The sequence below is a fragment of the Clupea harengus genome, chromosome 4, assembly GCF_900700415.2.
Source record: "Clupea harengus chromosome 4, Ch_v2.0.2, whole genome shotgun sequence".
Classification (NCBI taxonomy): Eukaryota; Metazoa; Chordata; class Actinopteri; order Clupeiformes; family Clupeidae; genus Clupea; species Clupea harengus.
The window spans coordinates 10,387,962-10,413,104 of record NC_045155.1 but is presented as its reverse complement, the minus strand read 5'-3'; the positions used below and the strand labels follow the sequence as shown (position 1 = coordinate 10,413,104).

The window sequence follows — 25,143 nt, the reverse complement described above, 5'->3', positions numbered from 1 at the left end:
GTTGCCCGATGTTTTGTAAGTCGCTTTGGAAAAAAGCTTCTCCTAAATACCCGAACTATAACTATAATCCACCACCTCAGCGCTACAGCACTGCAACCGGGATGGTCCTGTGCGCATCAGTAGAGCGCATGCGCAAGCAGTAAAACAGCTACGGTGCGAGGTGACAGCTGCACTGATGATATCGATGAACGGTGAGAGTTTTTAAAAATACTCCAGAATTGTTTTCGTGTTTCAAATTGTAAATGTGAATGTGTGTACTTGTTAAGGCTAAGAAATAATGTTGTGATATGAAAAGATAGCTTCACATGTGTAACTTGTATCAATTCTCCTCGCTAGCCCGGGATTCTGATGTATGCATGCTAGGGATAGCTGGCTAGCTACCGTTAACCTCGGCACTCCTCGTTACCCAGGGGGCATAAATTGTTTTTTTATGGAAGCAATCGTGTTTCCACTGTCATTTAGTTTTGTGTATATAAATAGAATTTCATGTCATGACATTTCTTATTTCGACTGCTTAGAGCAACCTTCAGCAACTGTCCATGCGTGTTATTGTAGCTAACGTTAGTAATGCTGTGCTCATAACAGCAGTAAGCCTGGTGGGCTAGCTAGGTGGCTAGCAGTAAGGGGGTCGCCGCAGCTACCATCGTTAACATATTCTCTGATTCATGACAGTCTCCAGCGGTAACAACATTCCGCATAGCACCCAAGGCAAGAAGCACAAAAAGAAAACCAAGAAGCATCGCAAAGGATCTGGTGAGAACATTCCCCCACTCGATCTTGGGTGAGTGTTCCCATTTCTACAGCCACCACCAGTGCGTCCAACAGAGCGTGTTCCAGATTTTGCGGATGGGATTCTGTCTGAATGTGTGCTAAAAATACATAAGGCTGGCCGAGGGACTCACTTCTCCAGATAAGCACATTGACTCATGTCTCCCCACCCCCCCTGGTGCCTATTTTAACGTAACCCTGGTAAACTGAACAATGCACATTGCGCACGTCACAAAACATTGCCAGTCAAGGGAGTTTAAGCACCGCAGTTACATAATGGTGTTATAGTTTTAAAATTCATAACATGCGGGATAGATTCACCTTGATTGACAGTAGCGCTGATCACCCAAATTTTCGGCAGTGTTATTTGGATCATTCTTGCTGTGTTTTTATTCAGCTGTCTCCTCAGTGCATTGAAGTAGGCATGTTGTTGTATGTATGTTACACAAATTGTATGATTGGTATCCTAGTGCTACTATTGAAATGTCATGCCTCATGATGCGTGTGTATGAACATTTCCTTCAGGCCCATTGCTCTTTCACTCTCTTCCCTCTTCTGTGGCTTGCATTTGGTAGGCTTGGCTCATAATACAGCTATTGTGCAGAATGAAGGCTTACTTTGTTGTCTGTGCCCTGTGGGAAGGCTTAAGTTCAGGATGTATAAAGCTCACCATTAATAGTTGTCATAGTGTTACTTGCCATTATTTGTTAGGTAAAATATCAGTTCTAAACCTCTGCCTTCTGAGTTCTGCAGTGTTTTTTGAAATAATTTGTTCAACAAAACAACAACAACAAACTGTATGAAAATGATACATCAGTACAGTATTCAGTGTTAATAAATGCCATTTTTTCTTATTACAGGCCCCCACTGCCCACTGCAGATGAACTCTGTCACATCCTAACGATCCACACGCCCTCCACCCCCCCACAATATCCTCCCACCCCTCCGCTCAACCTTTCCCAGAGCCCCCCTGACCTGCAGCCCGCTGCCCCTCTGCCGCAGTCCCTACCCATCTCCATCCCCAGCCCAGTCTCATCCTCCCCACTGCTGCAGTCCCTACCCATCTCTATCCCCAGCCCAGTCTCATCCTCCCCACTGCTGCAATCCCTACCCATCTCCATCCCCAGCCCCGTTTCATCCTCCCCACCAGCCGCCGATCCCGCGCCACCCTCCCCCACCAGCCTAGCCTCGCCTCCAGCCGCCTCGGCCGTCCCCGTCACCTCTTTTCTTGGCCTGCCACCGGTGCTTTCCGCCACCCCACCGACCTCACAGACCCTCTCCGGTCGGAGCGAGACCCCCCCTCCACATGCCCTCAGCCCCCCGCCGCCAGACTTCACCCCCCCCTCCCACTGAGCTGCTGGGATCAGATGATGAGGAGCAGGAAAACCCAACAGATTACTGCAAGGGTGCGTCACCTAAGATCTTAGTGCTTACGAAAGTGATATGATGCCAAGTGATAAAAATAAAACAACACACAGAAAACCATCACAGCAGAAGAAACGTCTTGTGAGCGTTATATGTATTTGTTGTATATATTTTAAAACATGTTAGTTCAATTTCAAGCAGTATTGTCATATGCCTTTGATCGCTGTAAACCACTTTAGCCTCGTGTATAGTTTGGCAGAATTTATGCCTCATCACAACAGCAGGTACTCCGTTTCAAGGGCTGTTAGTCAACCTGGGTGTTAGTTCGGTCTTGGATGATTCTTTTCTCTCTTTTCGTACTGACTCATTTTAACATGTAATGTTTGCCAGCTGAATGTTGGCTTCTGTCCATCTATTGACCTGTGCTACTATCCCTGTGTTGACATCTTAAGAAATGAATGGGACTTTAATGAATAGCAGTGCCAAACTGGCTGCTGTAATACATTTTGTGTTTTGTAGAGTCTCTTACACTGGGTACATTTTTATGTTATAGGAGGATACTACCCAGTGAAGATTGGAGACTTGTTTAATGGCAGATACCATGTAGTGAGGAAACTAGGATGGGGGCACTTCTCTACAGTGTGGCTTTGCTGGGACCTTCAGTGAGTAGTGAAGAATGTGTGTGTGTGAGAGCAATGCGATGCACGGTTATATGATCACATGTTTATGTAGGCCTTGGCTAGGCCTGGGTAAGTTAGCACAGTTAACTACGACTGACCAATACGGTTCAGTCCAAGACTTGTGTGTGTGTGTGAGATTAATTTTAAAAGCTGCCTACTGATTTCACCAGCCATATTGTTTTAAGTCAAGAGGGCACCTAAAAGTCTATTGAGGTTGTTTTCCCACACCCACTCATGGCAAACAGCCACTGTCACACTGTTTCTCTCTTTCTCGCTCTCTCACTCACACACACACACATACACTCTGATTTCCTCTTTCTCTCTCTCCTCTCTCAGGAGAAAGCGTTTTGTGGCGCTCAAGGTGGTGAAGAGTGCCCAGCACTACACAGAGACAGCCCTGGATGAAATAAAGCTGCTGAAATGCGTGAGTGCAGCCTTCAACACCATCATTACACGTATTAAGCAACATTTATTATGATGAGGCAACATTTATTATATGCAACTTGAAACAAAAATAACAAAATGACTATAATGTCTAGTAATAGTTGTGTTTGCTACACAGAGCACCCTGTAGCATTGCATTGTTTTCTGGTTGTCTTATTATTATTATTATTATTATTATTAATAATAATAATAATAATAATAATAATAATGTAATACACTCTATTTGTATTTTAAATATTTGGGTTTCAACCAACTGTCATGCTTACATCAGGTTCGTGACAGTGACCCTACAGACCCAAAGCGACAGACTATTGTACAACTCATCGATGACTTCAAAATATCCGGCATCAACGGAATTCGTATCCTTGCCAAAGTACTTAAACTGCTGGTGACCATAGAAAGGTTAACTGAATGAAATTTGAAAATGTGAGTTTGAATGGAAGACCGATTGTGGAGGCATTTCCTGAACCCTGACCCCTTTTAAGATGTTTGCATGGTGCTCGAGGTGCTTGGCCACCAGCTGCTGAAGTACATCATTAAGTCCAACTACATGGGCCTGCCTCTGGTCTGTGTCAAGAGCATCCTCAAGCAGGTAGGCCACGGCCTCTCAACCCACAGTCCTTTTCACTCATACTCACTATACTCGTTATGTTCATGCCAGTCCAGTATAGTGGAGGGGTCTTCAAACATTTGTAAGAAATCTTTTACGTTTTTGAATATGGGGCTAGTCCTGTTTACCCAATCCTATGTTAATTCCAGTTATTTCCAGACTACAGACATGTGGTAATTATGCAGTCAAGTACACTGTTCTGACTGTTGAATATCTGTTCAGTTATGCTTGTAAAATGTCTCAGTTATGTCAACGTGAGTTATGTGAGGGCTGAAGTTGCCAAAGTCTCATGTTAGATGTGCGAATCCTCACTCCCTGTCATCGCAATGTAACTGATCCTCAGATCTCATTCACCATTTCTCTCTCAGGTCCTGCAAGGCCTGGACTACTTGCACAGCAAATGCAAGATCATCCACACAGACATCAAGCCCGAGAACATCCTGCTGGATGTCAACGAGGTGTACATACGTCGCCTGGCAGCCGAGGCCACAATATGGCAGCAGTCTGGAGCCCCGCCCCCTTCAGGCTCCTCTGGTAAGCCCCGCCCATCTGTGACATGTTTGCACTTTAGTGCTTTGCTGCTTCTCAGGCCCAGGACACACCCTCTAGTTAGTTAGCATCAATGACATACCAGAAAGATGCTGCTTAGGGAGTGTAGCGTTAGCTGAATGTGTGACATTTTTGTACTGGAATGAATGGTGTATTCATTGTGAACGTTCTTGTATGTCCTTGTGTCTTTAGTTTGAGTACTTTGGCAAAAGAGTCTGAACAATTCATGGAATTAGTCACAATGTCAAAATTTGTATTTACAATCAGTAAATCTCCAGATGAGTAGGATGTGGACACTGCAATGGTATTTGAAAATGCTCCCCTAAGATATGTCAGGTTTGTAACACTACCTTATTACATCTGACACAAACAAGCTAAATAAAATGTTTGACTCTTCTATTGTCAATCAGAAAAAACTTCTGACTGAAGTGAACTCTTTAGTGATGATATCTTGATCAGTGACCTGCCATAGCCAGATCTAATCCCAAAAGGGAGTTCAGCCAAAGTATTTTTTGGATGACTAACTGAGGTAGAGTGGATTTTAGCGGCTTAAAGGCCTTAATTGAATTCCATCTTAAAGCTAGTAAATGGAATGTGTCTGGATGTTTATCTGCATGCTGTGCATCTCTTGCTCTCTCCTTCTCTCTGTCTTTCCCCCCTCTCTGTCTATCTCTATCTCTCTCTATCTCCTTATGTCTCTCTCTCTCTCTCACTCTCATTGTCATGGTTCTCTCTCATTGGTGTAAATTCTGGTCATCCTCTTTTCCTCTCGGTCTCTATTTGGTTTCTAACTTTGTCCTGTTTTTTTGTTTCTTTTTTTTTTTGTTTCTTTTTTTTCCCCTTTCTTTCTCTTTGTGATCATTGTGGTTTATCTATCCCCTCCTTTCCCCACTTCTGTTTCTGATGGCAGTTAGCTCCGCCCCAAGGGAAAATCAGGTATGTCCAGAGCCGTGCCTGTTTTTCTTCCCAAAAAAAAAAAAAAGACAAAAAAAAACCAAGAGAACACGGGGGAGGGTGTAGTGTCATGGTGTGAACAGTAAGCCACATTTGTCATCTTGGGCCTCATAACATGTTGGTCCAGTCAGCATGATGCATGATGTGACTCTGTGATGCACACTGATAGAGGAAAACAAACCCATTATCCCTCTTTGTGATTTAGTGTTCATTGTTTAGATAGATGGATGACTACTTCATGAATTACAAGATCAGCTCTTTACTAATGCTGCTTTCACTCTAACATTGGCCTCTGGTGTCTCTGCTGTTAACATGTTTAATCCAATACCAGTATCATAGATACCCACTTGTTTATTTTTTTTATGTTCCCTATATGTGTCATATTTTGTGTATATGAATGAGCGTACATGTTTATCTCTGAAAGAAACACAAAGAAATTAGTTTGAGTAACGTTTTTGTTGTTTTGATGGTCACCATGGTTCATGTTTCAGGCATATATTGACAAGGCATTAAGATGGTGGGTCAAATAGAAAAGCTTCCACACTCGGTTGCATTATTGATTCACACGCTTCTGCTTTATCCAGCCATCATTCCTCATTTAAAGGAATATCTGCACACTCCCCATGAGACACCACACACATATGTGACCTGTGCCTGTCATACAGGTGTAATTGACTTATCACTTATTTGGCTATTAGCTCTTATTTGGCTATGTAACCGCATTGGTAAGTGAAAAAGTTATTGTGCCCAATCTGAAAAACAACTCCAAACCAAATGTCATATTTGTCATATAGAGGATCCATCTTCTGGGGGGTCTATTTCTGTCACACAAGCCGTGTAAGTAACAGTGTGCCACAGTTTGCCACGTCTTGCAGTATGTTTTTATGGGCAGTTTTGGCATCATATTCAAATTCATTTCAGGAATATGGTCATGCGAGGGCAGATTAACATACCTGGTGCCCAGGCTAAGCACTATGTAGTTTGTAATGTAGGAAAAGCCATCTGAGTATGACATTGCCAACCATATTGCCAAAATTTTAGCTTGCTAGAAAGCTTTTATCAGTGCTAGACATGCTATTGTTGATGTTTACAAGATTTGTACATGCCTTTAATGTAGTTAGCTCCTTACTGCTGCTTTAATGGACCCCCAGGGTCTTCCTTTTGCTATCAAAACTTTGCCTGTATGAAAAACAAGAACATTCAGCCACCTAAAGTTATTGGAGAGAGTCCAACTTGGCAAAGTAGGTCATTGTAATCCATATATTAGAGAACAAATGAGAAGACTCTTGTATTGATTGTCTTAACCTTGAGATCCTTATATACATTTGAACCGTATCAATCAAAACCTTTCTTTGTGTTTCTTTTGGAGTCCAGAGTGAAAAATGGCTTCGACATAACAGTGTTGTGTGTAGATGCAGCGTAGATATGTTCAGACAGATCTCAAAATGGAGGGACTTTTTGTTTTCCTTAATCGGTGGATGTATTGATGCTTTCTCAGGAGGTTACGTCTGGTATGCTGACTGCACTGTCATTAATAATACCCGGGTATGGTAGCCTCTGCTGTGGTGGTGTGGTGGGTTTACTGCACTTAAAGTCACCAGTGCACTTTATGCATGTGATGTTATGTATGGATTGAATAGCAAGAGGAATATATGGTGACTTTGTTTCAGAAGAAAATCTTTCATCTGTGGCTATTATGAGAGAAACTAAGATTTTGTTACTTGTATGTACAAAAGTCACCTTTAACCTGTCAAATTCCATTCACCAGAAAAAAAAGATGTGAACAGATTTATACTATGTAACTCAAGCTCTTGTTTTTTTTATCCTTTATCAAAGAAAATGTTGAAGGTTGATTACATACATAATTCTGAAGTTTTCAGTTCTTCATGCATTGGATTTCAGAGTGTCTTGCATACTGTTGAAGTTCAAATTGAGGAAAGCTATTACTCTTGTACCTGTTTGATCTGCACCATGTAATTTGTCTCCCCTAATCGCTCTGCAATTTAGTGTCATACCCAAAGTAATTTATCTGCCTGACTCAAGTTTACAAACTGCCATTGTAATCAAACACATACTCTGCTAAGACATGGCCCCCACATCACCCTTGGAGGCTGTTGAAATTTTCATTTGCACCATTTCCTGCAGTGCTTTTCATAAACATTCCCCACTTCACTTCAGTTTGCTTCTGTCGTTGACTGGGGTATTAATATTTCCCAATTAGCGCAAAGACGTGCAACTGAAACACATCCGCGAGTGTCTTCAACACGCACACTCTCACTCCGCCAACTTAACACTGCTCAGCATGGGAGTGTGTGTGTGTGTGTGTGTGTGTGTGTGAGAGAGATGCGAAGAACAGCGCAGACAGCTCTCATCAGGGTCTGTCTGCCAACTTCAGTTTTTTGTGGTGGAGAGAAGTTGGTTGCATTGGATGTGAACAGCAGGTTTTTGAGTTGTTAGCCTGAGAACAGCTGTTATGCCTATTGCTGTCCCAGTCTGTGTCTCTGTTTCATATTTATTTCTCCACTTCACGGTTTTTTTGTTTCCCTGTGAGTGTAAAGAATGCCAATACAAGCATTGTCAGTCTAGCCCAGCGAGTGCGCGGGGTCATCTTTTTCTGCACAGATCTGGCATCAGCACCTCAAAATAGTTATGCCTGACTGGTTCCTTTCAGTAGGTGTGTGGTGAAATGTCAGGGCCCAGGGCTTCTTTGCATTTTTAACATACCTAAAGGCCACCTGGCCCAGCATCCCTATGGTCTGGAGTGTTTGGGCATTCCCCCTGCTGTAATCTCAGCAGTGTTATCCGCTGACAGCGGTAACCCAGAGATGTAAACCCACAGCAGCCGCTGATCGATGGCAGTCCTGCTGCTGGGCCATCTGCAGAGGCATGCAGATGCAGACTGACAGCTCGTGGCATTTCAGTGACACGGGGGTAATATTGTTTAGCTTTATTCAAAGCAGTCAAGAGGACAGTGAGGGCACACATTGTGCACTCATTATTTGTACTCTGTAGGAATCGAATCCAGGACTTTGGTGTGGCTTGGCCCATTCTCAACCTGTGTGGTGCCATGGGAGGCATTTTTGGGTCATTCTAACTGCACTGTGCAGTTTACTGTGTCAGTGCCCCAGAGGCTGGGGCGCTGACATCATTACTGGAGACATGATGTAAAGAGCTTTACTGGTTATAACGCCTGTATTGATGCAGTTTTGCCATTTTTACAGGCAATCTTGTGGCGCAAAGTGTAGACCTTTTGCAGTAGGTTCTCTCAGAATGTCAGACACAGATGTAATCTCACGGCGTCGTAGTGATGTGCAGACGTGAAGTCGTAGCCCTTCACAGTTGAGGGCTTTGCGGCTTTAACCCTTCCAACCCCCTCCTGCATTCCTCCCCTGTCTCCCTGTACACTACTCCCTTCGTCATCAGAGCCCCGCATGCGTTCAGCCTCACACATGTCGCCTTGTGTGACTCAAACCGGTCGCCCTCAGCAACACTGGCCCTCAGAGGAACAGCCGTCTCAGTGGCCGCATACCCCCACCCACCCCGATTGAGAAGCTGACCAGCAGCCTGAAATAGCCTCCCCCCGGCAGGAAATGGTGAGACGGTGTCGGATGTCAGCTGTCCAGTCCCCGGTACAGTACTGAGGCCGCATGGCTGGAGAGTGCTGCGTCAGTGCGCTACTCATCAAAATAGGACAACCGTAGATTTTTTTGGGCCACAGTGCGCAACGTTATTTTCAGAGATGGGGGGGCTTCTCAAAGCATGGTTGCAATTTTTGGTCTTGTTGTAGGGTTCACACACACAAATTGCATTCTCACACACCTTGAGCAAACACCTTCTCGTTTTTTGGGAGCTATTTTATGGGTGGGTGGGAATTTGAATTTACAGCATTAAATCCTACAATCAATAACGCGGCATCTACTCATTTAAATTAAGCTTGTTAAATTATTTGAAATCATCTCAAAAGTTGTTCAGTATTCACTTATTAATAATCCAACATTCTTAATAATAATAATAAACAGATTGAATGAAGTGACCATTTTCTACCTTCTTGAGTGTTCTCTGACTCTGACGCATCCTCTTACCCCCTGTTGCTGGCATGTAGATGGGGAAGATCTCCAAGAACAAGAAGAAGAAGCTGAAGCGGAAGGCCAAGCGGCAGCAGCGTCTGCTGGAGGAGCGGGTCCAGGACCTGCAGCGCATGGAGGACCTGGACGGCGTTGCCCCCACCGACCCCAGCAGCACCGCAGCCGGCAGCAAGGCCAGGGCCCTGTGGAGGCTGCAGGAGGACGAGGACGAGGACGAGGAAGAGGAGGAGGGTGACGGCTACCCACCAGGTGAGACCCAGAGATCAGACACATACGCCTGAGGAATGTCCTGTGTATTTTTGCACTAGGTGGGTTAGAAGATGCATAGATATACTATATGGTTGAGATCCTTGGGCCTATACAAATGCAAATTAATACAAATGAAATCAGGCTCATTCACTGAGCTTCAGGGAAGTTAACAACATCAGAGACGATTGTAGCGCATCCATGCCAAAAATGAAACTGAGTTGAAAAGCTCTCGCATAAAACATACAAAAAAACAACCAAAAAAAGATGAGGTTTGATATATAGGGTCCTGATTGATTCCTCCTCCTGTCCTGTGCAGGTTGTTCTGTGTCGAACGGTAACAAGAACCAGAGGAAGCATCGCAGTAAGGAGAGCCCAGGGTCGTGCTCCTCGCGGCTAGAGGAGGGCTGTAACGGCTACGGCGGACCCATGCGCTTCTCCAGCCCGGGCTCGGGCCTGTCGGGCATGTCCGGGTCGGTGCTGTCGGCCACCTCCGAGTCGGCCATCTCCACGCAGTCAGGCTACTCCACCGGCGGAGACTCCCTCTTGTCCTCCAGCTGTGAGGGCCTTATTATCTTGGGGGGATTTCAGGTGGTGGAAGACCTTGATTGAGACTGCTGGCCCTGAATGGCCACTGTTGTTTAACCAGACTGTTATGTGTTTGTGTCATTAGCGTACTCTGCTGCAGATTTCCTGGTGAACCCAATGGAACCGCAGAATGCCGACAAAATCCACATCAAGATCGCAGACCTGGGCAACGCCTGTTGGGTGGTGAGTGTCCTTAGGGATGCAGCCAGAACCTATGCCAATCTAGAGGCCAAGGTCTAGAGCATGTTTGGGAACATTACTCCTAATGGATGACAAAAATGTTATACATAGATAGATGGAGTTACTTATTGCTCCCCATATATGGCAGTTTTGTAATCATATTTAGTTAAGAAAGTAGTCACCCAACACATGAGCATACCCTCTGTGTTAGCCTTGGCATTGATCTTTCAAAATGATTGTCGTTGTAAATTTAAATAAAAATTCAAATTCTGGTTTACTGGCCTTTTATGCAACTAGTGTGTCATTAGCAGCGTGTAGCGTCCATAATAAGATGCCTCTCCTATTCTTGCTCCATCAGCACAAGCACTTCACAGAGGACATTCAGACGCGTCAGTACCGTGCCCTGGAGGTGCTCATAGGGGCCGAGTACGGCACCCCCGCAGACATGTGGAGCACAGCCTGCATGGTGAGGACTGCCCCTCCACCACAGACCCTTCACACATCACCCCTCACTGTTAAATGGAGTCACATAGCATGTCTTTTCTTTTACCTTAACTACAACGGCCTATAGAACGTGTTCATGCACTTTAAGAATAGAAGTTGTGGCTGTTTTTAACACCATTTCCCACCAACTAGGCGAAAGGGAGTGTACATGGCTTGTGTTTTTGTAGCAGTGTGTGGACTGTGGCTGTTTATCCATTGTTACTTCAATGGGTCTGTGTTGTGTTATGTGTACAGCAGTGTTGTTGAGCTTCCTCTTGAGAGGTTCATGTGTGTGTTTCTGTTGTTGTGTTCAATGCTCACACAGGCATTTGAGCTGGCCACCGGAGACTATCTGTTCGAGCCTCACTCAGGAGAGGACTACACCAGAGATGAAGGTTTGATCACACACTCAGTCTGTGTTTGTGTGTGTGTGTCTGTCTCTCTCTCTCTGCTGTCAGGCATGATGGCCGCTCCTACCTGCTGCTTTGTGTACACTCTTTGGAGTTCAGCAGCGCCAGCGGAGAACCAAAACAAACTCGAAACAAGAGAGTCAACTCTGATCAATGTGAATAGCCAGGAGTGTCTATTTGGGTGCGCAGAGGTTGTTTGAGTTTGTCTGATCTCTCTGCCCGCTGGCTGTCTTTGTGCAGATCACATAGCTCACATCATCGAGCTGCTGGGAACTATTCCACCTCACCACGCCCTCTCAGGACGCTATTCCCGCGAATACTTCAACCGCAGAGGTAAGACATGGGACCGAACGTTCTGGTTTTACTTCAGGTGTGTTTCCGAAAGAATTGGGGCATATTTAGTGCTATTTACATGGCCTTTCTGTGGTCTCAGGGTGTGTGTGTATGTGTAACAAGTCTAAAAATAGGCATTGGGGAAGATTGTCAGGGCCATTAAATGCAACAGTGTTACCAAACCTTTGAGAAACGTGCTGGACCAAGATCTTCAGTTACAAAAACACACTCAGAGGTTCGGCATCAGAAACAGCTCCTGTTTCTGTAACTCAAGTTGTCACCTGTTTTCTAAATCCGCCCACGTCTGCCAACACAACGCACTAAATCACTGGAGGCAGATGTACGTCACACCACACCACCAACCACCTGCCCTCGTCTGTGTCCCTCACACACTAATACTCTTTCTGTATACAGTTTTCACATCTCACATGCGTTGTATAGCCTTTTTATCTCAAATGTGTGTTCTAACTATCTTCAAAGGCAAAAAAATCACTATAATGTGTTGCTTTTTTTTTTTAATGTTGTGCCTTAGAGCATTTTACTCTTTGAGCACCAGGGGGCACCAAATACATCCACATACCCATTGAATGAAATGTTGTGGAATGGAACGAGGCTAAAAATGCATCTTGGGATAATGATGTTACTCCATGTGTGTGTTTCTGTGTGCGCATGTACATATACATACATACATACATATATATATATATATCCATGTGTGTGTGAGTCTTTTGTGACTGTAACATGTATAAATCTTGATCTTGTGTGTGTGTTGTGTGTACTCAACAGGAGAGCTGCGGCACATCGCCAACCTGAAGCCGTGGGGTCTGTTTGAGGTCCTGCTGGAGAAGTACGAGTGGCCCCTGGAACAGGCAGCCCAGTTCAGTGACTTCCTGCTCACCATGTTGGAGTTCCTACCAGAGAAAAGGGCCACAGCAGCAGAGTGTCTGCATCACCCCTGGATCAACTCCTAACACACACGCTGACACTGTCTCACTAGAGCTACTCCTGACAAACCCAGACATAATTCATGCACTGGAAATACTCAGAATACACACTGGGATAACTTATACACCCACACTGTATACACACAATCACAGGATTGAGCAACTCGTCCTTGCACATATGCACGCACACACACACACGTACACACACACACACACACACAGGCATTGGAGCAACTCCTTATGCACATGCACACTCTTCAGGCACACATGCACAGGAGCAACTCCCAGAGTTCATGTACTGTCTCCACACACACACACACACACGCTATTTCTCTGTCACTGGATCACCTCCTTGCTTATAATTGCACGCACACACACACACACACACACAATGCTAATCCTTTCCCAGCACTATCCCAACCACCCTCTCAGCAGTCAGTCAGTTCCTATACTCCCAGGTACACACATGTCCGAATGTATTAGGAGTATTATGGTAAGACAAACTTCAGATTACCTGACTCTGAGCACACAGCTAGCCACAGTGTAACCTCAGTCTATGTTTCTTTTTAAGTACTATTATTATTATTACTATTATTATTAAGGAGCTTTGATTTCTGTAAATGTTTGGAATAAAATGTCTGCAGTCTGTTGATCGATTTCAAGATGTATGGTCGTCTTATGTCGGCTGGTCACGTATTTATATGTTAAAATAGTGCCTTGATATGCCATGTGTAAAAATGATAAATAGGGGGGGGAACATGCCTTCACTTTTTTATATATGTTCGCCAGTTGGTGTGTGGAATGCTTGTTGTTCGTGAACATACAATACTGTGTATGACCGTGACTGGAGACCAGAGAATAAAATTAAAATAAACCTGAACTGAGATGATCAACTTCTTCAGAGTCCTTTCTGTGATAAATGGTGCTATTTATACAAAATCGACTTGAAGAGTTAACTTTTTTCTATTATGCTATTATGACAATATTTGTATCAGAGCAGTGAATCAAGACTAGTATTATTCTCTTTAGTTCTTCAGTTGGTTGTCTTTGTTGAAGTGTGAAATTGCCATTACATCACTGAAATTATTGTTTGGCCATATTAGCACAGCATTAAGGTTTCTACTGGCCCTACATACAAGTTCTCATCTGCAATGTGTATTTAGCATTCTGTTAACTTTCATGATGTAACTGCAAAAATCTTGTTAGAGGATCAAAGCAAGGAATAAAACCATACATCTGAATGTTGTTTACTTTTACCATCCAACTCTGACACGTTTGTCGGCTAGGCACATTCAGAACAGTAGACAGAAAACTGTTGAAAGTTTTAATTTAAAAAGAGCGTTTTCCTACAGGGTTCCCCTCTGTAATCCACCCCAAAGGAGTTCTCATCCACACAGAATAGGGACGGAGCCGGCAGTCCAGTTTTTCAAGCATCCCTGCCATCACCTAACACCATATAAAGCCAGACCAGACAGCAACGTGGAACATCCTTCTGACCGACACTCTGAACAGACATGATATAGAAACATGTAAAGGTGAAGTTGAGAACTGCACTCAATCTGCAAGTCTTCCTGAGCCTTCACCTAGTTCCACTGATGAGCATCTGGCCTTGTCTCACTGCTGGGGGTAATGGAAAATAACAGGAAGCATATAAAGTCACTGAGCTCGACCCATCATGTGTGCGAGTCAGTTCAGCTGGCCTGATGACCCCACTGAAGGGGGTCAAGCAGCCTGTAATGGCGAAATTAACATGACGGCAGACACACATGCCCTGGTTGTTGACCCCTTAAGGGCTACATCTGAGCCCCGCAACTCTGCATCACTTCTTCTTGCGCACCACCGTCCAGCCGTCCTCAACCGCGTCTGGGGGAGGGGTGGGGGGTTTGGCTTCTCGGGGAGAAGTGTGCTTAGAGCTCGTCTCAGCTGCTCCATCACACTCCATCGTCTTTGGGTCAACAGGAAGGAAAGAACAATTAGGAATTTCAAGCATGAAGCAGTTAGGGGAGGTGCAAGTCACTGGACAATAAGTCGAATGTCATCATGACATAACCTAAAGGCATAGCAAAATCGATTTGCATTATAAACTGCACTCAAGTCACTGCAAACAAGATCAATATCAGGATAGCTTTGTCTATGAAAGCTTAAAAGGAATCACTGATAATCAGACATAACCACTGAGATAGCAGTATTTCAGAGGGCTAGTACACAGGCAAGCATCACAAGACAGTTCATAATGATTTAGTAACTTATGTCAAGCTTGAGATCCTTAAATTACCCTAAAATCAGTCACAATCTTTCCAAAAGCTTAATTTGAACAGAGAGACAGACTCTTTTCTGTATGGCATTCTCTTAACATGGACAAACCCCTGGTCATATTTGAATGCAGATAAAACACACCTCTGGGTCATCCTCGTCACTTATGTCTTCCTCTTCTGGGCTCTTCACAGCAGTGGCCTTCACCCTGCCTGCACTCTTCTTCTGGGCCAGCTGGTTTATTTGACCCTTCACCTCCTCCAGTTTACCCTGCTGACACTGCTTGAACATCTGACACACCTGCTGTGCCACCTGTGTAGCAGACAACACATATTTACAGTACTGGGAGAAGAAGTGCAGGGAATACCATCAATACATCTTTATTGTACTGAGTGCTTGAAACAGATACATGTTAATTTGATACAAAAACAGCGAACAACTACTATTGTAATTTAGGTCAGACAAATCTGTTTTGATCAGCATACCTGAGGTAAACTGCCATCATCCACCATGGTATCAAACTCATTATTCAGCAACATTGATATGAAGTCCTCCACTTCATACTGCTGTAGATCACCTATCAATATAGAGAACACAGTAACTGTAAGCGCAAGAAAACTCTAGCTGAGAATTTCCCTGAATAATACAATATATTCATTTTCGGAGCAATGAATTTCAATGCATAACTTACTGTTGTCATGGAAATACTGCTGCACAGCATCCACCATCCAGTCTGCTTTCTGCTGGCCGTACACACCTCCAAAGCCGTTGTCAACAGCGATCTGATGCAGGACCACAACACGGACAAACGTCAACGTTGCACACAGAATTTTTATTCTTCGGATGTAAGGTAACTTGAAGAAAATGTACGGACCAAATTAATTTACATTAAATGACCACAAAAATCAGGCTGTTGCTGATATATCAACGCTACTTTGCGTTGCTCATGGTCGGCTATTGCAGGGATGCTAACACATTAGCCGAATGCCTCTCGTCTCGTCAGGATATCAAAAGGAATGGCAAAACTGTGCGTTTTAAATAAATATCTGCGATGCTGGCATCATATCCCCAACAGTGTCTGACAATGACTTACTTGAAGTACAGGCCAGGTTTCCAAAACAGCTCTTACTCCTTCGGTAAACAGTTCACGTGTAGATTTCAGGAGCGCTGCCATTTTGGAATGACCTGGAAGACATTACCAATCAACGGAAGTATTTCTGTCTAGGAAGGGGCGAAGAATCAATGCAAGATGTAGTCAAAGTTCCAGTTCCGTTCTGCTAGCAACGATAACCCACAATAACCCCAGGAAGTAAAACCAAACGAGGAAGTAAAATGAGTTTGTTGTATCAAATGAAAGGTTTTTATAACAAACAACCCTGTTAATCGACTGGGTAATATAAAAACCTTTTATATGCAACGAGTTTTATTGTTCCATTTGTCCTAATGATCGGGAAAATAGTTAAAAGCGTGTTTGAAAGTTATAGTAGCCTATTTGTCATTATAAAGTCCTAATCTGTCTACTCGCTAGATCAGACTTTATAATGGTATTTTGTTAACTGTGCATTATATTAACTTGCTTTAAAACAAGGTAAGATATAGTGAGTTAATTTTAAGCGTACAGGATACTTTGATAATGACTAAGATGTAGCTGAAAATTGACAATTAATATTACTTTCATAGTAACATCAAAATGGGTTAAAAACGATTCACTGATGTTACAAAAGTATGATTTTCTTGTTTAAATATAGGGAACACTGACTAAACAGGCATCATTGTAAATATTGTAGTAAGAAACAGTAAAACACACAACAATCTGCTGATAAAAGGATTATGTCTTCAATAAAGTTGGTTGAACATGTTCAGAACACTGTAAAGAAAGGGTAAAATATGTTTAGCAGTCATTATTCTGGTCATTCACTGTGAAAAAACACTTGACACACAGATCACACAGGCGAAAATGCATTATCTTCAATGGCAGGGTATTGCCATGTGACATGTATCACTCTTTGCTGATGAAACTAAAGATTGTGTCTCAATGAAAGGGGGGTGGAATATGTTTAGGACATTCCAAACATTAAATAAAATGTGTGAAGTAGTTGAGATTTACGTCCCTGAATGCTCCACAATACTTTAAACATAGGTGATCAGACAGGCGAAAATGCATTATCTTCAATGGTAGGGCCATGTGACATGTATCACTCTTTGCTGAAAAAACTAAAGATTGTGTCTCAATGAAAGGGGGGTGGAATATGTTCAGGACACTCCAAACATTAAATAAAATGTGTGAAGTAGTTCAGATTTACGTCCCTGAAGGCTCCACAATACTTTAAACATAGGTGATCAGACAGGCGAAAATGCATTAACTTCAATGGCAGGGCCATGTGACATGTATCGCTCTTTGCTGAAAAAACTAAAGATTGTGTCTCAATGAAAGGGGGGTGGAATATGTTCAGGACACTCCAAACATTAAATAAAATCTGTAAAGTAGTTGAGATTTACGTCCCTGAAGGCTCCACAATACTTTAAACATAGGCCTACACACAGGCAAAAATGCATTAACTTCAATGGCAGGGCCATGTGACATGTATCATTCTTTGCTGAAAAAACTAAAGATTGTGTCTCAATGAAAGGGGGGTGGAATATGTTCAGGACACTCCAAACATTAAATAAAATGTGTGAAGTAGTTGAGATTTACGTCCCTGAATGCTCCACAATACTTTAAACATAGGCCTACACACAGGCGAAAATGCATTGTCTTCAATGGCAGGGCCATGTGACATGTATCACTCTTTGCTGAAAAAACTAAAGATTGTGTCTCAATGAAAGGGGGGTGGAATATGTTCAGGACACTCCAAACATTAAATAAAATGTGTGAAGTAGTTCAGATTTACGTCCCTGAAGGCTCCACAATACTTTAAACATAGGTGATCAGACAGGCGAAAATGCATTATCTTCAATGGCAGGGCCATGTGACATGTATCACTCTTTGCTGAAAAAACTAAAGATTGTGTCTCAATGAAAGGGGGGTGGAATATGTTCAGGACACTCCAAACATTAAATAAAATGTGTGAAGTAGTTCAGATTTGCGTCCCTGAAGGCTCCACAATACTTTAAACATAGGTGATCAGACAGGCGAAAATGCATTATTTTCAATGGCAGGGCCATGTGACATGTATCGCTCTTTGCTGAAAAAACTAAAGATTGTGTCTCAATGAAAGGGGGGTGGAATATGTTCAGGACACTCCAAACATTAAATAAAATGTGTGAAGTAGTTCAGATTTGCGTCCCTGAATGCTCCACAATACTTTAAACATAGGTGATCAGACAGGCGAAAATGCATTATTTTCAATGGCAGGGCCATGTGATACGTATGACACTTTGCTGAAAAAACTAAAGATTGTGTCTCAATGAAAGGGGGGTGGAATATGTTCAGGACACTCCAAACATTAAATAAAATGTGTGAAGTAGTTGAGATTTACGTCCCTGAGTGCTCCACAATACTTTAAACGTACGTGTCACATGGCCCTGCCATTGAAGTTAATGCATTTTCGCCTGTCTGATCACCTATGTTTAAAGTATTGTGGAGCCTTCAGGGACGTAAATCTCAACTACTTCACACATTTTATTTAATGTTTGGAGTGTCCTGAACATATTCCACCCCCCTTTCATTGAGACACAATCTTTAGTTTTTTCAGCAAAGAGTGATACATGTCACATGGCCCTGCCATTGAAGATAATGCATTTTCGCCTGTCTGATCACCTATGTTTAAAGTATTGTGGAGCATTCAGGGACGTAAATCTCAACTACTTCACACATTTTATTTAATGTTTGGAGTGTCCTGAACATATTCCACCCCCCTTTCATTGAGACACAATCTTTAGTTTTTTCAGCAAAGAGTGATACATGTCACATGGCCCTGCCATTGAAGACAATGCATTTTCGCCTGTGTGTAGGCCTATGTTTAAAGTATTGTGGAGCATTCAGGGACGTAAATCTCAACTACTTCACACATTTTATTTAATGTTTGGAGTGTCCTGAACATATTCCACCCCCCTTTCATTGAGACACAATCTTTAGTTTTTTCAGCAAAGAGTGATACATGTCACATGGCCCTGCCATTGAAGATAATGCATTTTCGCCTGTCTGATCACCTATGTTTAAAGTATTGTGGAGCCTTCAGGGACGTAAATCTGAACTACTTCACACATTTTATTTAATGTTTGGAGTGTCCTGAACATATTCCACCCCCCTTTCATTGAGACACAATCTTTAGTTTTTTCAGCAAAGAGTGATACATGTCACATGGCCCTGCCATTGAAGACAATGCATTTTCGCCTGTGTGTAGGCCTATGTTTAAAGTATTGTGGAGCATTCAGGGACGTAAATCTCAACTACTTCACACATTTTATTTAATGTTTGGAGTGTCCTGAACATATTCCACCCCCCTTTCATTGAGACACAATCTTTAGTTTTTTCAGCAAAGAATGATACATGTCACATGGCCCTGCCATTGAAGTTAATGCATTTTTGCCTGTGTGTAGGCCTATGTTTAAAGTATTGTGGAGCCTTCAGGGACGTAAATCTCAACTACTTTACAGATTTTATTTAATGTTTGGAGTGTCCTGAACATATTCCACCCCCCTTTCATTGAGACACAATCTTTAGTTTTTTCAGCAAAGAGCGATACATGTCACATGGCCCTGCCATTGAAGTTAATGCATTTTCGCCTGTCTGATCACCTATGTTTAAAGTATTGTGGAGCCTTCAGGGACGTAAATCTGAACTACTTCACACATTTTATTTAATGTTTGGAGTGTCCTGAACATATTCCACCCCCCTTTCATTGAGACACAATCTTTAGTTTTTTCAGCAAAGAGTGATACATGTCACATGGCCCTACCATTGAAGATAATGCATTTTCGCCTGTCTGATCACCTATGTTTAAAGTATTGTGGAGCATTCAGGGACGTAAATCTCAACTACTTCACACATTTTATTTAATGTTTGGAATGTCCTAAACATATTCCACCCCCCTTTCATTGAGACACAATCTTTAGTTTCATCAGCAAAGAGTGATACATGTCACATGGCAATACCCTGCCATTGAAGATAATGCATTTTCGCCTGTGTGATCTGTGTGTCAAGTGTTTTTTCACAGTGAATGACCAGAATAATGACTGCTAAACATATTTTACCCTTTCTTTACAGTGTTCTGAACATGTTCAACCAACTTTATTGAAGACATAATCCTTTTATCAGCAGATTGTTGTGTGTTTTACTGTTTCTTACTACAATATTTACAATGATGCCTGTTTAGTCAGTGTTCCCTATATTTAAACAAGAAAATCATACTTTTGTAACATCAGTGAATCGTTTTTAACCCATTTTGATGTTACTATGAAAGTAATATTAATTGTCAATTTTCAGCTACATCTTAGTCATTATCAAAGTATCCTGTACGCTTAAAATTAACTCACTATATCTTACCTTGTTTTAAAGCAAGTTAATATAATGCACAGTTAACAAAATACCATTATAAAGTCTGATCTAGCGAGTAGACAGATTAGGACTTTATAATGACAAATAGGCTACTATAACTTTCAAACACGCTTTTAACTATTTTCCCGATCATTAGGACAAATGGAACAATAAAACTCGTTGCATATAAAAGGTTTTTATATTACCCAGTCGATTAACAGGGTTGTTTGTTATAAAAACCTTTCATTTGATACAACAAACTCATTTTACTTCCTCGTTTGGTTTTACTTCCTGGGGTTATTGTGGGTTATCGTTGCTAGCAGAACGGAACTGTTTAAAGTATTGTGGAGCCTTCAGGGACGCAAATCTGAACTACTTCACACATTTTATTTAATGTTTGGAGTGTCCTGAACATATTCCACCCCCCTTTCATTGAGACACAATCTTTAGTTTTTTCAGCAAAGAGTGATACATGTCACATGGCCCTGCCATTGAAGATAATGCATTTTCGCCTGTCTGATCACCTATGTTTAAAGTATTGTGGAGCCTTCAGGGACGCAAATCTGAACTACTTCACACATTTTATTTAATGTTTGGAGTGTCCTGAACATATTCCACCCCCCTTTCATTGAGACACAATCTTTAGTTTTTTCAGCAAAGAGTGATACATGTCACATGGCCCTGCCATTGAAGATAATGCATTTTCGCCTGTCTGATCACCTATGTTTAAAGTATTGTGGAGCCTTCAGGGACGCAAATCTGAACTACTTCACACATTTTATTTAATGTTTGGAGTGTCCTGAACATATTCCACCCCCCTTTCATTGAGACACAATCTTTAGTTTTTTCAGCAAAGAGTGATACATGTCACATGGCCCTGCCATTGAAGATAATGCATTTTCGCCTGTCTGATCACCTATGTTTAAAGTATTGTGGAGCCTTCAGGGACGCAAATCTGAACTACTTCACACATTTTATTTAATGTTTGGAGTGTCCTGAACATATTCCACCCCCCTTTCATTGAGACACAATCTTTAGTTTTTTCAGCAAAGAGTGATACGTGTCACATGGCAATACCCTGGCATTGGAGATAATCCCTTTTCACCTGTGTGATCTGTGTGTCAAGTGTTTTTTCACAGTGAATGACCAGAATAATGACTGCTAAACATATTTTACCCTTTCTTTACAGTTCTGAACAAGTTCAACCAACTTTAATGAAGGCATAATCCTTTTATCAGCATAATGGGGTGTGTTTTACTTTTTCTTAATACAATATTGTCTGTTTAGTCATTGTTCATTATATTAAAACAAGAAAACCATACTTTTGTAACATCAGTGAATCGTTTTTAACCCATTTTGATGTTACTATGAAATTAATATCTCTGATAGTTTAAGAAAACACGGGGCTAATAAGGGACTTTTATTTTGAAAAATCGTAACCGGAAGTCGCTCGAGCTCATTTGCCTATAGTTGCTCACTGAACGCTGCTACTTTAAACATAGGTGATCAGACAGGCGAAAATGCATTATTTTCAATGGCAGGGCCATGTGACATGTATCGCTCTTTGCTGAAAAAACTAAAGATTGTGTCTCAATGAAAGGGGGGTGGAATATGTTCAGGACACTCCAAACATTAAATAAAATGTGTGAAGTAGTTCAGATTTGCGTCCCTGAATGCTCCACAATACTTTAAACATAGGTGATCAGACAGGCGAAAATGCATTATTTTCAATGGCAGGGCCATGTGATACGTATGACACTTTGCTGAAAAAACTAAAGATTGTGTCTCAATGAAAGGGGGGTGGAATATGTTCAGGACACTCCAAACATTAAATAAAATGTGTGAAGTAGTTGAGATTTACGTCCCTGAGTGCTCCACAATACTTTAAACGTACGTGTCACATGGCCCTGCCATTGAAGTTAATGCATTTTCGCCTGTCTGATCACCTATGTTTAAAGTATTGTGGAGCCTTCAGGGACGTAAATCTCAACTACTTCACACATTTTATTTAATGTTTGGAGTGTCCTGAACATATTCCACCCCCCTTTCATTGAGACACAATCTTTAGTTTTTTCAGCAAAGAATGATACATGTCACATGGCCCTGCCATTGAAGATAATGCATTTTCGCCTGTCTGATCACCTATGTTTAAAGTATTGTGGAGCATTCAGGGACGTAAATCTCAACTACTTCACACATTTTATTTAATGTTTGGAGTGTCCTGAACATATTCCACCCCCCTTTCATTGAGACACAATCTTTAGTTTTTTCAGCAAAGAGTGATACATGTCACATGGCCCTGCCATTGAAGACAATGCATTTTCGCCTGTGTGTAGGCCTATGTTTAAAGTATTGTGGAGCATTCAGGGACGTAAATCTCAACTACTTCACACATTTTATTTAATGTTTGGAGTGTCCTGAACATATTCCACCCCCCTTTCATTGAGACACAATCTTTAGTTTTTTCAGCAAAGAGTGATACATGTCACATGGCCCTGCCATTGAAGATAATGCATTTTCGCCTGTCTGATCACCTATGTTTAAAGTATTGTGGAGCCTTCAGGGACGTAAATCTGAACTACTTCACACATTTTATTTAATGTTTGGAGTGTCCTGAACATATTCCACCCCCCTTTCATTGAGACACAATCTTTAGTTTTTTCAGCAAAGAGTGATACATGTCACATGGCCCTGCCATTGAAGACAATGCATTTTTGCCTGTGTGTAGGCCTATGTTTAAAGTATTGTGGAGCATTCAGGGACGTAAATCTCAACTACTTCACACATTTTATTTAATGTTTGGAGTGTCCTGAACATATTCCACCCCCCTTTCATTGAGACACAATCTTTAGTTTTTTCAGCAAAGAATGATACATGTCACATGGCCCTGCCATTGAAGTTAATGCATTTTTGCCTGTGTGTAGGCCTATGTTTAAAGTATTGTGGAGCCTTCAGGGACGTAAATCTCAACTACTTTACAGATTTTATTTAATGTTTGGAGTGTCCTGAACATATTCCACCCCCCTTTCATTGAGACACAATCTTTAGTTTTTTCAGCAAAGAGCGATACATGTCACATGGCCCTGCCATTGAAGTTAATGCATTTTCGCCTGTCTGATCACCTATGTTTAAAGTATTGTGGAGCCTTCAGGGACGTAAATCTGAACTACTTCACACATTTTATTTAATGTTTGGAGTGTCCTGAACATATTCCACCCCCCTTTCATTGAGACACAATCTTTAGTTTTTTCAGCAAAGAGTGATACATGTCACATGGCCCTACCATTGAAGATAATGCATTTTCGCCTGTCTGATCACCTATGTTTAAAGTATTGTGGAGCATTCAGGGACGTAAATCTCAACTACTTCACACATTTTATTTAATGTTTGGAATGTCCTAAACATATTCCACCCCCCTTTCATTGAGACACAATCTTTAGTTTCATCAGCAAAGAGTGATACATGTCACATGGCAATACCCTGCCATTGAAGATAATGCATTTTCGCCTGTGTGATCTGTGTGTCAAGTGTTTTTTCACAGTGAATGACCAAAATAATGACTGCTAAACATATTTTACCCTTTCTTTACAGTGTTCTGAACATGTTCAACCAACTTTATTGAAGACATAATCCTTTTATCAGCAGATTGTTGTGTGTTTTACTGTTTCTTACTACAATATTTACAATGATGCCTGTTTAGTCAGTGTTCCCTATATTTAAACAAGAAAATCATACTTTTGTAACATCAGTGAATCGTTTTTAACCCATTTTGATGTTACTATGAAAGTAATATTAATTGTCAATTTTCAGCTACATCTTAGTCATTATCAAAGTATCCTGTACGCTTAAAATTAACTCACTATATCTTACCTTGTTTTAAAGCAAGTTAATATAATGCACAGTTAACAAAATACCATTATAAAGTCTGATCTAGCGAGTAGACAGATTAGGACTTTATAATGACAAATAGGCTACTATAACTTTCAAACACGCTTTTAACTATTTTCCCGATCATTAGGACAAATGGAACAATAAAACTCGTTGCATATAAAAGGTTTTTATATTACCCAGTCGATTAACAGGGTTGTTTGTTATAAAAACCTTTCATTTGATACAACAAACTCATTTTACTTCCTCGTTTCGTTTTACTTCCTGGGGTTATTGTGGGTTATCGTTGCTAGCAGAACGGAACTCTCATTTGCCTATAGTTGCTCACTGAACGCTGCTTGTAGTCAACCCCCGTTTTCACCCCTTCTGGCATTTCAGTTCTATGTTGGAGGTGTTTTTTGTAGGCCTACATCTACATTTCTAGAGAGAACGGTCAATAAATAGAATGTTAAACATGTGTTTACAATGTACAAATTAAACAGAACATTTTGTTCGAAAAACTACATTGCCTTGTGGCACCTTTCAGTTAGTGTCTGTTTATGTTTACTGTAACCAGTGAGTATTGTTTAACATAATAATTTAGTCTATCCTGTTTTATAACGAAACATATAATAAATAAGAACTGCTACAGGCATGATAACGTGCAAGTTCACCATAGTAGGCCTACACATGCAGAGACAGTATAAAAGTCCAAGAGAATGTAGCATTTGACTTTGTTTCTTTAACAGTAAGAATGGCCGATCCCTCACATCAACATCAGCATTTAAGGATAACTTGTTTGGCTTAGAGCCTACACAAACACCTCACTTCTGTTATCATATGGCTTAGAGACGGGTGCTGATGGGTTGACTACAGGCTTTGTTCTTAGCATCTCGATCACGTCT

The 25,143-nt window shown here is 41.7% G+C and overlaps 2 protein-coding genes across 2 annotated transcripts; one reads left to right on the top strand and one right to left on the bottom strand.

Annotated features, from left to right (window-relative positions):
- Positions 1-1,932: 1,932 nt before the first annotated feature.
- Positions 1,933-13,529, top strand: srpk3 (SRSF protein kinase 3). The gene is made up of 14 exons (XM_031566157.2): positions 1,933-2,174; positions 2,687-2,795; positions 3,150-3,237; positions 3,529-3,616; positions 3,743-3,849; positions 4,236-4,401; positions 5,327-5,352; positions 9,473-9,704; positions 10,021-10,260; positions 10,375-10,472; positions 10,828-10,935; positions 11,278-11,347; positions 11,603-11,695; positions 12,482-13,529. Exons 1-14 carry the CDS (start codon positions 2,075-2,077, stop codon positions 12,664-12,666), a joined length of 1,710 nt encoding a protein of 569 aa, XP_031422017.1. The 5' UTR covers positions 1,933-2,074; the 3' UTR covers positions 12,667-13,529.
- A 420-nt stretch (positions 13,530-13,949) lies between these two features.
- Positions 13,950-16,118, bottom strand: tsr2 (TSR2 ribosome maturation factor). Its single transcript, XM_012826135.3, has 5 exons — positions 15,986-16,118; positions 15,584-15,674; positions 15,378-15,469; positions 15,037-15,204; positions 13,950-14,584 (listed from the first exon to the last, which is right to left on the bottom strand). Exons 1-5 carry the CDS (start codon positions 16,064-16,066, stop codon positions 14,459-14,461), a joined length of 558 nt encoding a protein of 185 aa, XP_012681589.2. The 5' UTR covers positions 16,067-16,118; the 3' UTR covers positions 13,950-14,458.
- Between the last annotated feature and the right edge of the window lie 9,025 nt (positions 16,119-25,143).

Coding starts and splice junctions, on each gene's coding strand:
- srpk3 (XM_031566157.2), top strand. CDS start 2,075: ATGCCCTCAGCCCCCCGCCGCCAGACTTCACCCCCCCCTCCCACTGAG. Junction 4,402..5,326: donor GCCCCCTTCAGGCTCCTCTG/GTAAGCCCCGCC, acceptor TTCTGATGGCAG/TTAGCTCCGCCCCAAGGGAA. Junction 5,353..9,472: donor CCGCCCCAAGGGAAAATCAG/GTATGTCCAGAG, acceptor GCTGGCATGTAG/ATGGGGAAGATCTCCAAGAA.
- tsr2 (XM_012826135.3), bottom strand. CDS start 16,066: ATGGCAGCGCTCCTGAAATCTACACGTGAACTGTTTACCGAAGGAGTA. Junction 15,205..15,377: donor ATGATGGCAGTTTACCTCAG/GTATGCTGATCA, acceptor TCTGCTACACAG/GTGGCACAGCAGGTGTGTCA. Junction 14,585..15,036: donor GTGACGAGGATGACCCAGAG/GTGTGTTTTATC, acceptor GTTGACCCAAAG/ACGATGGAGTGTGATGGAGC.